At 42.3% G+C, this 15186-nt stretch overlaps 1 protein-coding gene across 6 annotated transcripts in view; it reads left to right on the top strand.

The window, feature by feature from the left end:
• Positions 1-5390: 5390 nt before the first annotated feature.
• EFCAB11 (EF-hand calcium binding domain 11) overlaps positions 5391-15186 on the top strand; it is a gene marked incomplete at its 3' end in the record, with an annotated part of 152657 nt that continues 142861 nt past the window's right edge. For all 6 annotated transcript variants that reach the window (XM_082648741.1, XM_082648738.1, XM_082648739.1 and 3 more), the window contains exons 1-3: positions 5391-5572; positions 6254-6349; positions 10029-10074. In XM_082648741.1, the coding sequence (XP_082504867.1) occupies positions 5498-5572; positions 6254-6349; positions 10029-10074 (217 nt within the window). In that variant the 5' untranslated portion in view covers positions 5391-5497. The remainder of the gene's footprint in view (positions 5573-6253; positions 6350-10028; positions 10075-15186) is intronic.

Consider the following 15186-nt stretch of genomic DNA (forward strand, 5'->3'; position numbering starts at 1 on the left):
GGGATGCTTCCATGAGGACCCAACTGACTCAATGATTATCTAATCCTAAATCAAACCATGAAAACCTGCAGAGAAAGAACTTGTACTAAAGCAAAACGTTACTTGTTTTCTAAACCACACAGTTTAACTTCTACTTTCTTGCTCTCAAAAGAGGAAAACACATGAAACTTTTGCTTTTCTTACCTATAAAATGTCACCAATTCAAGAGTAAAGGGCTATCTAAGTAGATTTCCCAAATAACTAAAGAAGAGCTCCTTAGTGTGATTTAAAAAAAAAAACAAACACTTTAGTACAAGACCCAGAGGAAAATTACACAACTCAAGAGTCTGTGCTCAGATCGTGGACAGAGTGTCTACATGTTTGCTCTACAGCGTAAGCAGGACCTGCTATGAGTGCAGATATAGGACAGACTGCAGCATAACCCCCACTCCTTAAAAAAGGCTAAATTCTGCACTGAAAGACTTGCTAATGAATATACTTTCATGTTTCAAGCTAAAAAGTATATCTTTTTTAAGGTATCTATCACTTTGTACAACTTCTCACCTTTTTCAATTTATGACCAAGTCAGATAAGGTTTCTCCTGTAAATTACACATTTCAAGGAGCTTTTAAGCAGAGTGCATCTAGACAATAATTTGACTCGTTCTTCATGGCCCAGGGTCACTATTAAGCCCACCTGGCATGGACAGTGTTTTGCAGCCACAACTGTAGGGACCACAGATGGATGCAGACACTTGCTCCTGTAATAGGGGCCCTAGACTCTGTCTAGGTATTCTTTTCTAAAAGTTCTCTGTCCTTTCCCCCTGTGTTCAGTCCACTTCTAGGGGCTGTTTGAACTCTGAGTAGGTTTTTCCCCCTAAATTGTTTCTAATCTGATAAGGGTTAAGACACCAGATAATCAAGCTTGTTGGAACTGTATTGTTACAGTTAACAGGATCTGAGAACCAGGTTTTCCCATGAAAGGGGTTAAGACAGACTTACTATTTAACACCTACTTAAACAGCTCAGTTTTTTGTTTGTTTTGACTGTTTTTTTAAAACTTAAGTTCCCTTAGCGTTCTAGACTCTGGAGACTGCTATCACAATTCACTTTGAAGGAGCCATTTTGTCAGTTAGTTTGTAATTGAAAAATGATTTAAGAACAAAAGAACCATCTCCGGAAAAACTACTGTGCTGTAAGCTCTAGCTTCCATTGAATTCTAAACCAGCTCTAAAGCTAGGCAATGAGTAATAGAATCTTCAACTGAGATTCCTCAGCCTGTTCTCCCTAGATTCCTGCCCCATCCTAAAGCAAAGAGAGGGTCTCAGAGTTTTTAGGTGAAAAAAGGGTTCAGCTCCCAGCCTGAGAAAAGGAGCTGTATGCAGACCTTAGAGATCACCACCACCCCTCTTCCCAGATCAATTACGTATAAATAAAATGGAATTCAAAAATCCTGAGAACTCTAAAAGGAAAATATTTATTCGTCTTTAGTGACTGTGTGAGCTATTTAGGAGATTTCTAAATTTTTCAGTTTTATCATTATCTACACTTTCTAGAACCACATGTGGGGTGGGGGAGGGGAGGACAGAGAATTCCTTCCAAAAAAGGACAAATGGGTAAAAAATAAAGCTTTGAAAAAGACATTTCCTAGAGAAAAAAAAAAAAAAGGTTTTTGTCTGCTCTATACATGGTTTAAATTTTGGATCTACTACAATCCAAAATGTGCCTGAGATTATTTACCAATTAAAGGCAAAAAAACCTTTGCAATATGCTAATAAAACTGTAACAAATCATTAAGCCTAGCTGGTTACCAGCCTCTCTATGCAGTCAAGGCGCTTAGGCTGTTGAAGAGGAGCTGTTGGTAAACACCAAGCTTAACCAGCAACTGATTCTACTTTGGAGGACTGGATCTGGTCTCAGGATCAGAATTTCATTTCTCTCTCACACAGGCCCAGATTCTCTGCATTCTCAGACAGCTTTTATACTCAAGTCATAGAGCTTTACAAGGATAGAACCTAAGTGTTTTCCTTCAATTGTTTGTTCACGGTTTGTCTTCCCTGGGCAGTGTCTCGCACAGCACAGGTCTAACACCACACTCTGGGTAAGTGGTGACACCAGGATCAGAATTACCACACAGGTGGGCTGACTCTGAGAGCTGACATTCAGTGGGTCAGCAAAGTGCAGTATTTCCCAAAGCAGAGGTGACTGGGACCTGACATTAACTAACATTACGTTATGAAAGTACCTCCCTTTCCTATTCCAATCCAATGTCTCAGTTTAATCAAGGAGAAAGCTGTTTGTAGAAATGTCTCTATTCCTGCTTTTGAACAAATAATGGATTTTGGGCTCTTCTGCAGGCAGTAACACTTTGGTTTAACATCAACAGAAGGGATCTTATGGCTCCATTACATTTACAATAACTGAAGTCTACTTCTAAAAGATAGTGTTTATGTAAAAGTGGGTTCAAATGAAAATATTACACAAATAGTAATACAGATGTTGATAGTGAGACAAAACTGGGGAGGAGGCAACCGACCACATTACTGAAATTTGGCAAACACTGTGTTAAGCTACAATGCCAAGGAGGGTAAAAATCTAAAGAAATTCTACCACCAGATGCCAACTCATAACATTAGAGTGTCTATTAGATACTAAAAAAAAATGTGTGGATGCAAATGGATACTCCTCTTAAAGCTGCTGGCTCCTCCTCTCCCCCTACCATCCCAGACCCAGCTGGGCTACTTCTTTTACACTTCCAGCTGACCCTTCTTACAGAGCTTGCAGACCATCAGGAGGGCATGGGAGTCAATCTCAACTGAGGCCAGGTGTGGCCAGTAGTTGGCAAATATGACTCCAATTTCAAATCCAGTCATTACTAGGTGGTAAATGTGCACTTAGGCAAGTTACTTAACTGCTGAGCCTCAACTTCCTCCTCTGTAAAATGGGTGTCATACCTACCTCCCAGAGTATGTTCATTCGAAAAATATTTATTGAGCAGCTACTATGTGCCAAGCCCTGGGAATAAGAAATTAACAACATAGAAACAATTTGTCCTAGAAAAGCTTCTATTTCAAGGAGAAAGGAACAGACTGACACAAACAAAAATAACCAAAAAAGCCAAGATATCTTTACAGATATTCATTATATTTTACAGGTATGAGAGAGTAACAGGGATGCCCTTACCTTCGACTATCCTGAATTTAACATCTAAGTGAGCTCTGAAGGGTGAAAAGGAATCAGCCAAATAAAAGTGTGGGAGGGAAAGAAGAGTATTCCAAGTGAGGGAACCCAACCTGCAACGACCAGAACAAGGGTGTAGTAACTCCAAAAACACACAGAAAGACTTGGGTAAGGAAGACAGGTAGGTGGTCCAGGATGAAGGGGGTGGGCAGGAGTAAGTTAAAGATCCTGGATTTTATTCTAAGAACCGTAGGCCCCACTGAAGGGGAGTACCTTGGTCCGATCTACTTTTTTAAAATATTACGTTCCCTGCAACTCTGTATGGAGAATGGTTTGGAGGGAGACAAAAGTCGAAGTGAGGCGGCTCCTGGAGGGACTCTGGTAGCTCATGAAGGCAGTCGGGATGGAGTGAAGTGGGCTGATTCCGGGGTACACTGTTTTCTGTGCGCTCACCTTTACTGAGCATACACTCATTTCACGCTCACAACTGTTTCCATTTATGGGGAGACTAAACACAGAGGTTAAGTGCCTGGCACAGAGTAAGCGCCCAACATGCTAGCTATCACTAACTCTCCAGACCATCTGCCTACTACGTGGAGGAGCCAGAATAAGAATCCGCGGAGAGGGACCCTTCCAGCAGGACTCTGGTCTCCTCAAGCAGCAGCTGCTCGCGCCAAAGAGGTACTAGTACTGGAGGAAGCCGAGGCCCAGAAGGGGACCCTACCTAGTGTCTTTACAAGATGCTCCGCTTCCCTCCGCATCCACCTCCAGCCCCGCGGGACACTCAAGAATTCGCCGGACGCCGGCTGCCCGCGCTCCAGGCCGGAAGGAGCAAAAGCGCGGGCAGCTGCCGAACGCGTACCGGAGGCCCCGGAACCCGCGGCCTCCACTCACCTGAAGCCCCCAGAACGCGCAGCCACCTAGGATCCCGCCGCTCCGCCGCCACTCGCGCCTGCGCGCGCTTCAAACCCTCCAGCCGGCAGCGCGCGCAGAGTGACCCTGCCCCTTCCCCTTCCGGGACGCCCGCAGCTGGGTCCTAAAGCCCTCCGGCTCATGAGGGGCTGAGGGGGCGCTCCCGCAGGAAGGGGCGGAGAGAAGACCTGGCCGCCTCCAGCTCCCCTTTCACCTCCTGGGCGCGTCTCCTAAAAGGGGGAGAGAGGAAAAGAAATTTCCCTCACTTCTCCCGTAGTTAATTAGCAAAACTCATCCGCTTTGCAGAGGTTCTCATAGCTTCAGACTCCCGGAGCTCGAGGTGTGTGTGTGGCGGGGGTGGGGGGTGTGGGGGGTGGGTGGGAGGGGGTTAGTATTTTAAAGGCAGAGACAGGATCACCTGAGAGGTTCGAGGAAGCTGAGGGCTGAGACCGGTGTCCCGGGAGGAGTGGGTTCTCCTGGGGGAGCGGACTGTAAAACCTGCTGTAAAATAAAAGGTTAAACGAGCTCCCTTAGACTCAACCTCGAATGCCCGTTTCTTCGTTGAAACAGGCGCGTGTGCCTGTGTGTGTGTGTGTTGCCTTTTTAATCTTACTGATTTGTCAGAAGAGAGAGGTCTGAGATAAACTACTTTGCAAAGCGGAACCCTCGCCATATTCCTTGCCTTTAATAAGATGTTTGCTGTGGAATTTGGGTTCAGTGCTGTTGATATTATTCTCAGAGTTTCCTTCACACCAGGCACCTCTCCTAGAGGACTGAATGAAATAACTTGGGATAAACGTCCTAAGGGCTCACTTGGTTCGTTTATTGAAAGTCTGTTTTGTGCCAGGTACCGTGCTCAGTGCTAGGCTTATAGGGAGGACGGAACAGACACAGTAGCCACCCTGGAGGGCTCGATTCCAATGACTTGCTGATCTGCACGGGAGCCCCGGTCTTGTTTTGATTGGTTCCTTTTATGCTTTGTTCACACTCTTTTTGTGTCTCCTATAATGTTTAGCATAGTGCCATTGATCAAAATTATCAAAAGTAATTTACTACAAGGTGTGGGGGCAGAAAATGAGAAGAATCATGCAGGACACGTTGAAACAGCACCTGGATGTGCGGGATCCATAGCCGCGCGCCAGGAGTTTAAGGGGCGAGAGGGGCGGAGCCAAGGCTGGGGGCGGGCCTGGAAGCCCCTCCGCCATAGGCTGTTCCAAGGAAACGTTATTAAACAAAGTCTCTGGCCAATAGAGCTGCGGGGTCAACGCCAGTGGCTCGCAGGCCGTCCAATGGGAGAAGACGTTGGAGGTACCCGGCCAAGTTCAGCTTCCCGAACTGCGGGGAGCTTGGCGGGCTGTCGCTGCAAGCCGGGAGTAGGCCGCAGAGGTCGCGAGTTCAGGCGTCCCGACTGCCGTGTGGCTGTCGCGATGTTTTTCTCCCAGGCCGGGGCCCGGCCGCGGACGTGGGAAGCCAGCCAGTCGGAACACAAGAAGTGGGTGGAAGTAAGTGCCCGGAGGGCTGTCTCGGACTTAAACTTGACCCGGGACTTTCACTTCCGTCACCCCGCCTGGCTCTCACTCAGCTTTGTTGCACATATAGGGGCTGGACTGTCCTTCCAAAGTGTGATGGTTAATGACCGAGGCTAGGGCTGCAAGGCTTCTGGATCCCTGTCCAGTGTTCTACTTCCAACTCCTTCTTTTCTCCGCGACATAGTCTGTGTATAACAAGCTGTAATCTCCATCTCTCCTCCCGCCTTTCAAAGCCAGCCTTTTGCCTCACCTTCCCAATTCTAGGATTGAACTTTCGGTAGAACTTATTCGAATGGTTTAAAGGAATTAACCCAGCGATTAAGTCGTTTGCACTTTTGGGGGGAGTAAATTTTAGCACATTAAGATTTCTTTTTCTTTTTGGTCCTGGGGGCAGCATTCGGGATCTTAGTTCCCCGACCAGGGGTAGAACCCGTGCCCCCTGAAGTGGAAGCTAGGAGTCTTAACCACTGGTTCTCCAGGGAAGTCCTAGCAGATTAAGATTTCTTGAGGATTAAAATTAGGATAATGAAATTCCATTTCCCAGCCCTACTCTTGGCTAAGTTTTAGGTTTGGGAGGTCTAAACTTAATATAAGTTAGTAATAATAGAACAAACGTTTCTGTCTTATTAACTGAAGATATTTGCTGTTCTTTAGGTATTTAAAGCATGCGATGAAGAAAACAAAGGCTATCTAAGCAGAGAGGACTTTAAAATTGCTGTTGTAATGCTGTTTGGATACAAGCCCTCCAAGGTAGAACTTTCTTTTGTATTTGGGGACTGGGCTGACAATACAATAGTGGATGGATTCTAAATAAAGTGCAGAGGGCTAGCTTAGGATGTTTATGAAGCAAACCGCTGCCTTTTGAGCAATTTCAGAGATGTGTCCAGTGCTGAATTTTACTTTTGTCTTAAGAATCCAACTCAGGAATGAATTAGAATCCATCAAGACTAAGTCACCAGGCTGCTAATAATATTAAGTATGAGATGCTAGTGAGGTTCCAAGAGGGAAGCCTGGGAGTGGGATGTTGGTAACAGAAGGAATTCACAGAGGAAGTGACATGCAGGATTGTTTTTCTTAAATTAAAAAAAAATTTTTGCTCCATTTAAATTATGAAAATAATGCATTTACATAGTCAAATAATTAAAATGGTCCAGAAAAGTATAAAGTTGGGTGTAAAATCCCCTCCCTCCCTACCAAAGGGTCCCACTCCTCAGGAGTTACCATTAGTAACAGTTTATTGTGTATCATCCCAAAATTTCCTATGTATTGACAAACACGCCTAGCATTGTATTGAAAAGTGGGTGCATAGTATGCCTATTTTATTTTAACTTGCTTTTTTCACTTCACAATAGAAGAACATAAAAGCACACACACCACATTAAAAAAATAGTTGCTTAGTATTCTCTTTAGCTAGTTTCCTTGTTTTGGTCATTTCAGTTGTTTCTATTATTTTTCATTCCTACAAATATTGCTGCCGTGAGCATTCTCTTATAACTATATCTCTGCTTGTGGATATATCTCTGTGGAATAAATTCCTAGAGATACAAGTGCTAGGTACATTTGAAATTTTGTTGGGCATTGCTCTCCAGGAAAGGTTGCACTAATTAAGGAGAGTTGAGCTGAACTTCAGTGAATCTCCCATTTTTGTAGGACAGGTTTCCTATGCCTCCTGTCCTTGTGCTGCTCCTCTTGTCTGTTACATCCATTCTAGTGATGGATCCCTCTTGTTAAGCTGCTGAACTGGAATTAATCAGGGGCAAGATCTTGGCCAGGTTTAAGAAATTCAGTTGCAGGCATCAAACAGAGGGAGCATTCAGGACTCTGCCTGGAATGTCATCCCTCCTGCTGTTGTTAGACAAAGTGGCTGGGCAACGACTTTGGCCCAGTTGTTGCCTATGAGTGGGCTCTACCTGTCTGTCAGATTGCGGGCCCTATAAAGCCAGGGACCACGTGATGTCCCACTTCTCTGTTCTTCATTATGCTTAAATGTATTACTACTTCACTGTTAATATGTTCTGTTGATATAAATATGTCCCATGAACCACCCAGGTAGGTTCAACTGCTAGGGGTTGCTTAGTTACTGAGATGTTGATTATGGAGCTTCAGGGCTGGTTCCCAGACATTGCAGCTCTCCTGTTAACCTGCAGTCATTTCAGCTGGAATTCCAGAGCAGGTCAGCTAAGTGGACTCAGCTTTTGAAGCATTGAATTTAACCCAGGTTCAGCTGGAAAGATATCTGGTCTCGTTCTACCTTTATCACTTTTGGATCTACTTACTTGATTTTAATTTTAGAACATGTAAGTGAGGAATTTAATGACAAGTACAGAGATATGGTAACATACATACATACACACCATCAAATTTAACAGATTTTTACTTTTGGTTGAGGTTTCGGATTTTATTTTTTAATCAAAGGAAATGCTTGTTTACTGCAGATCGCTAAACAGTGAAATACTGATATAGCAAATCACCTATACACTTAACGATTATTTGTAACAATCATGAAGTTTTATTAAGTGACACTTAATGTATTCCCTCTGTGAAATTTAACAGATTTTTCCTCTTATAATAGGTTGAGGTTTGGGGTTTTTTTTTTGTTTTTTTGTTTTGGTGTACATTGAACATTTATTACAACGAATTGGTGATGTGATAAGATGTGCTCACGTGGCCTGAATATTGGTCACAATCACAACAAAGCTTAATCCAGCCCAGCAGATACAAATGAAAGTGTAAACTGTGAAGATATGTTTACATACATAGAAGTATGTATAAAAGTGACATTGAAACAACTGTATATCCTTAAAAAACGTAGAGCCCACTAGTGCCATTTTACCTCATTCAACTTGGGGTTTTATTTTTAAACATTGCTTTTCAGCAAACGAAATATTTACTGAATGCAGGTCATGAAGCAGTAAGGCACTAAAATAATAAATCACTTCTGCATTCATGAAAATGTTTACAGAATGAAATTTATTGTGTTCCCATTTAATAAAAGGAGCACTTGCTAGTTGCTAGAAATATAAAGGTGAATAAACATAGACCCTACTTTGAAATAGTTCACAGTTTAGTGTAGAGAGACTTATAAAACTCTGATAAATACTAAGATAGAGAAGAGATTAAGAACAGAAAGGGAGGAGGGCAAGGAGAAGGGTCTAATTCTGTGGTAACTTTAATAGGAATCTGGGCATCATTTAGAGCAGCGGAGGTAGACTCTGATATGAAGTGTCTGGGAGCGCTTTGTGGTGGTGGGAGAAGTTATGCCTTGGTGATTCATGGTTGCATGTGGTGGCCGTATCAGAGTGATGTGACAACAGGACTAAAGGGATAAGAAAATAAGAAAATTGAGAAGGAGTAGGTTTGGGGGAAAGGCAGTGAGTTCGGATTGGGGCATGTTAAGTTCGAGGAGGCTAGAAGCACCCCAAGTGCATTCCTTTTTTAAGTGCTGTGCTGGGTGTTGAGGTGATGGTGGTAAAGATCTGCTCTCAGATTGTGCCACCTCCCTTAGATGTAGGAATCTGAAGTTGGGTGGAGAGGTGAGGGCTAGAGATAGATTTGGGATTCCTCACAGGTGGTAGCTCAAAGCATGAGACCGAGCTGGCATTGCCCAAAAGGAGTATGTGGAGTGTGAAGGGCAGTGTCCTGAGGGGAGAACATGGGGGGCGTACCCACATTTAAGGGTCGGTGGGGACTCCATGAAGAAGATGCACTGGGAACTGGTTGTCTGGGAGGGACAGGAGGAACCAGGGAAGTGCAGGGCATGGAATCCAAGGTGGAGAAGCTACATCAGATGTTGCCAAGGTTCTAATTCCATGATGTTTATAAAGCTCTCTTAACAATGTGGGAAAACACTTACGTTTTAATATTCAGTGAAGGCAGGTCCCCGAACTTAATATATAGTGTATTCTCAAATATGTTTAAAAATGCATGGAGGGGGAAAAAAAAAAAGCTGTACTAGGCCTAAATGTTAACAATGGTTTTCACTGGATGGCTGGTTTTTTAGATGTTTTTCTTCATAATTAAAAAATATTTTTCATGTTTTCTACATCATGTTACTATTACAGTCAGGAAAAAAATTTTAAACCCATAGAGCCCATTGTAACAATTGCTTGTATTTGTCTAAAACAGAAATGTTACCTTTTAGGTTATTCTGTATATGTGACAGTCAAGTTGATTTTATATGATAAACTGTTTTGGTCAATGCAGTAAAGTTTTGGGGGCCATCAGAGTCTGTAGTAGATCAGCATCTGGTATCTTATTAATAGAAGAGAAAAATGACTATTATAGCTGTCCTGTGATGTTACTTGTCTGCTGGATTCAACAAAGTTGGTTTCTCATAAAATACATTCCTTCCCCGCACCCCAGGAATTAAGAACTTGTACTGTGAAAACATTTGATGAAATTGTATATCCTATGCTTTTTTCTTTTCTAGATAGAAGCTGATTCTGTGATGTCCTCAGTAGATCCAAACACTTCCGGTAATGCGAAAGTTCATTTTTAGTACTCTTATTTAGACATTCATGAAACTACAACTAAGAACAAATGTAGAGGCTATAAAGCATTATGTTTAAGCAAATCTTTGTTTTGTTTCTGATTACCCAAAAAGAACGAGGCTTGGTTCTTTTAATTTTAGTTAATTAATGTATTCACAAGTGTATGTTTATTGTAGGAAATTTTTAAACCACTGAAAAGCATAAAGAAAAAATGTTGCTGATAATTTCATCATCCCGCAGATGATCTAGGTTTTCTGACTTGAGCAGCTGAGTGAGTGGAAGTGGCACTTCCTGAAATGGGAAGACTGGGGGAGAAGATTTAGGGTTTGGGGAGTGCAAGAGTTCAGTTTTGAATATGTTGAGTTTGAGAGGTTTTGGTCGATGATGTCAAGGCAATTGAGCTGTATGAGTATGGAATTCAGTGGAAAGATCTGGGCCACAGAAATAAGTTGGAGAGTCATCAGCGTTTGGATGGTTTTGAAGCCATGGGAGTGGATGAGACCCCTTGAGGGAGAGTGTAGACTGAGACCTGTAGGAACTATAACCATTAAAAGTCAGGTAGGGGATGAAGAGATGGCAAAGGAGACTTAGGAGGAGCACAGGGGCCAGAGGAAAATCAAGAGTATTTAATCAAAAGCCAAGAGGAGTGACTATTCCAGGGAAGAGGTATGGTCAACTGTGTCCAATGCTGTTGAAAGGTTAAGTAGCAAAAGAACTGAAGAGGATCCATGGAGCTGGCAACCCAGGGGTGTCGGGTGATTTTAGGAAGAGCAGTGTCACCACGTCATGGGGGCAGAGGCCAGGCTGCAGTGGTTTGAAGATAAAGGGAAAGTGGCAAAGTGTCAATGTGAGTAGATAAGTCTTTCAGTGGGTCCAGTAGCTGTGGATCAAGAGCTGTTTGCTTTGCTTTTGTTTGCCTTTTTTTGGAACATGAAGAAGATGTTTCTAAGCTTAGCAGAATGATCTAGTGAGGAGGGGAAAGGCAAATGAGACAGAGAGATAACTACCTATTGTTGGAGGAGATAGGGTCCAGAGCATGCTGAATTGGCTTTTCAAAAATTCCTTTTTGGGGGGATGTAATTTGAGGCTTATGGAAAGTTGCAAGATAAAAGTAGTGCAGAGAATAGCTGTGTACCCTTTAGCCAGATTCACTTACTGTTCATATTTTACCCCATCTACCTTCTCTTCTGCACTTTCTGCCTCTTCTCCATCCTCTCGCTGAGCTGTCCGTAACCACAGCACACCCATCATAAGTTTATATTGATATTTGTCTTTATCTGCTTTACCGTCTATATTGCAATGTTGTCACTTGATCTAATTATGTTCTTATTAGCATCTTTCCTCATTTAATACAGGAATTAGTCCTTGGTATCATGTCTCTTTAGGCTCCTTTAATCTGGGCTATTTCTAGAGACTTTTTTTTTTTTAAAGAAGATGTTGGGGTTAGGAGTTTGTTTATTTATTTATTTATTTATTTATTAATTTATTTATTTTTGCTGTGTTGGGTCTTCATTTCTATGTGAGGGCTTTCTCTAGTTGTGGCAAGTGGGGGCCATTCTTCATCGCGGTGCGCGGGCCTCTCACCGTCGCGGCCTCTCTTGTTGCGGAGCACAGGCTCCAGATGCGCAGGCTCAGTAGTTGTGGCTCACGAGCCTAGTTGCTCCGCGGCATGTGGGATCCTCCCAGACCAGGGCTCGAACTCGTGTCCCCTGCTTTAGCAGGCAGATTCTCAACCACTGCGCCACCAGGGGAGCCCTTTTTTTTTTTTTTTTTGCCTTTTTACAACATTGATATTTTTGAGGAAATAGCCCACCCCTCATGGTTTCCTTTTCTTAGGAACAGCCCTCATCTTGTGTTTGCATGACGTTTCTCTGTAAGTAGGTTCGAGGTTAAGCACCCTCAGCCAGAATCCTATTTGGGTGATATGTCGCTCTCAGGGTGCCACATCTGGAGGCACACAATGTCTGTCTGTCTCCTGTAGATACTAATTTTATCACCAGTCATGACGTTGTCGGATTTCTCCATTGTATTATTTCTCTTTATATTTTCTTCCCTTGCAACTAATCAGCAGCCTGTGGAGAGACACGTTCGATGTTGCAGATATTCTGCTTCTCATCAAAATTTCCGCCTGGATTTGGTATCCATTTATGATTCTTGTCTGATCCAGTTTTTGCCATATGATTGCAAAGTAATCATTTTATAATCCCAGTGCTTCTTTCAGTTAGCCCTTGGCATTTTTACTATAAGCAAGAGACTTCCCGTCTTCTTGATTGATCAATCTATTTCTCTTTTATCAGTATGGACTCATAAATTTGTATGTTTTTAATGATTTATAATTCATTACTTTACTTAATTATTTTAGTGCTCCACTTACCACAGATTTGGCCATTGAGTGCCTCCTTGAGCTGGCTCCTGTGTCCTTTAGACTGGCTTGACTTTTTTCTTTTTAAAAATCTTTTTATTTATAAATTTTGGATTTACAGAAGAGTTTACTAGATTATTTTTTGGATACAGGCTTGGTATCACATATTAAACATGACTTTTCGAACAATATTATTGCTAGGAGAAGTTGTTTTTGACATACTCCCTAACTTGATAGAATTTCCCCAGGCTTTAAATTTCATGTTAAAAATTTTCACGCTTTCAAAGTATTCAAATGTTGTTTCTTTGCTGTTCAGTTTAGGTTGTAACTTCTTGGTGAAGCCTTCCTTACATATTTTCTCTGGGTTTCTATGTGAATATTCCAGTCTATAAAGATTTCTGTCTTCTGGCAGAAGGATTTCCCGCATTTTTTGCATTGTTAGGGTTTCTCTCCTTTAGGAGTCCCCTGAGAGTCAGTGAGTGATTCTGTCTGGATGCATGTCTTACGCTGCTCTTGCTTATGTAGTGTTTCTACATAAATACATGTAGTTTGCCAAAAGCACTCTCACATTCATTATTCCCGGAGATTTTCTCCCTTATGTGTGTTCTTTGGTTCTGAATTAGGGATTTGACTTCACACGGAAGGTTTTCTTTTCTTAATCAGTTCTTTGATGTACAGACAGGTGTTATTCTGGAAGAAAGGTTACCCATGTTCTTTACAGGTGTAGTGAGTTCTCTGATATAAAGGTTGACTTCTGAAAAAACCTTCCACATTCAGTATCCTGAGTTTTCCCCCCATGTGTATTAGCTCACATTTAGTAAGATATGACTTATACGCATGTGTTACGTTCATATGGTTTCTCTGCGGGTAATTTGATGTACATTGAAGGGTAAATTCTGGCAGAAGGTTTTCTTTCCCACCTTCATTACATTCTAAAGGTTCCTCTTGAGTGTGAGTGCTCTGATATAAAATGAGGACTGGTCTGTGGCAAAAGGATCTTCCAAGTATGCGGTTGTTAGTTTCCTCCCCTGCCTTTTCTTTTTTTCTGATGTTTGAGAGAGGATTGACTTGAGGCTGGAGATATTTTGTAAATTTCATGAACCTTTCCTCTCCTTCCTGAGTTCTCTAATGCTTGGATTTGGACTTCCTGCAGAAACAGTTCTTACATTTTTGCAGTCATGGAGCTTCCTTTTAATATTAGTTCTGATGTACATTAAAGCTTTAGGTTTTGAATGAGGTTCTCTACATTCCCTTCATGTGGCCTATCCCACACCTGAGTTCTCTTATGTATAATGAAGACTGCCTTAGTATGGGACATTTTCTCAAATTCATAATAGTCTAAGGATTGCTTCAGAACTGGAGTTTTTGATGCTGAAAGTAGGCTTCCCTATGAGGGCTTTCCGACTTTGGTGATGTGCTCTGGGACCTGCTCCCGTATCACATCCCTTGCATTTAATATCAGGGATATTATAGGTACTCTCACATCCACTTCCCCATCAGATCATTAGGATGCTTCCTGTCACAGCATCTTTTCCTAATAATTAATTTTTAAGTATATTTCAAAAGGTTACAAAGTAAATTAGTCATCTGAGAAATTCAAGGGAAGATCGGGTTGGAGGAACGAGGTCAAAGTGTAGGTGCTTAGTACCTTGCTCCAGAATTACTGTGGAAGGGGTTTCCGTAGTCTACAAGCTTCCAGGCTTTTCCCTTCCTCTTCTGGCCCTGATATCAACAGCAGATTAATTTTCTCAAAGCATCACTTTCTTCATGATTAAAGGAGTAGACTTACCTTCAGTTCATGTCCCCTTGAAAGGGGAGACTCAAGACCACAGACATCCCAGGGAAAGAGTAAAATAGCCATCTTAGCAGGAAGTCACTGCTGAACTCTGAATGCTGCTAACATAAAATTTTTTCATTAGGACTGTTAGTAGTGAACCAATTTCAGACCAGCTCCTTCTTTTCTCCCTTTCAGTGACATGAGTCACATTTACATGTTATTTTTCTTACAGGAAGAGAGTTTATATACAGATTATTTTACCAAATATATTATCGAAGAGAGTTTATACACAGATTATTCTACCAAATATATTATCTCTCTCCTTAATGTTTTGATCTTGAAGAACTGAAAGGTGGGCCTTGGCTTTCTGGGAGCTATTAATTCAGGTAATCAACTTCCCAGAGTTCTTCTGAGTAGCTGTGACTTGGGAATTCTCCCACTAGGTGTAGCTCTTCTTACATCCAGACAAGGTTGTACCATATCTCTAGCTTGCAACCCCGAAGGACCCTCCACACAGAGCCCATTTGCTGCCCAGCTTCCTGGGGGAAGGTCCAGACTCACATCCTGGATTGAGTCTGACTGGGCAGAGCCCTGACGATGCACACATTTCATACAGTACCTAAACCTGGATGCCCAGGCCCTGCTTCCCAAGGTCTCTCTAAAAGGTGGGTCGTTTCTGTAGAGGTTCCTTGTGAAAATTAAAAAGTGAAAAGTTAAGACAAAGCCATTAGAAGACTAGGATGTCTCAAGAGAAGTCACACTGGGAGAATTTGAGGGCAGCCAGAATGAGTAGCAAAAAGGTGTTAATGACATTTTTAATGCCTGTAACTTAACAAGCACGTGAGTATCAGCAAAAACTGTTTAGGCACCAGGAACAAGGACTTATATTAATAGGGGGGAAAAAAATCAAGCCACTTGTTTAAGGAAGCAGCAGATCAGTGTTGGGATTGGTTCCAAT

The sequence above is a fragment of the Grampus griseus genome (genome assembly GCF_964374135.1).
Source record: "Grampus griseus genome assembly, chromosome: 2".
NCBI lineage: Eukaryota > Metazoa > Chordata > Mammalia > Artiodactyla > Delphinidae > Grampus > Grampus griseus.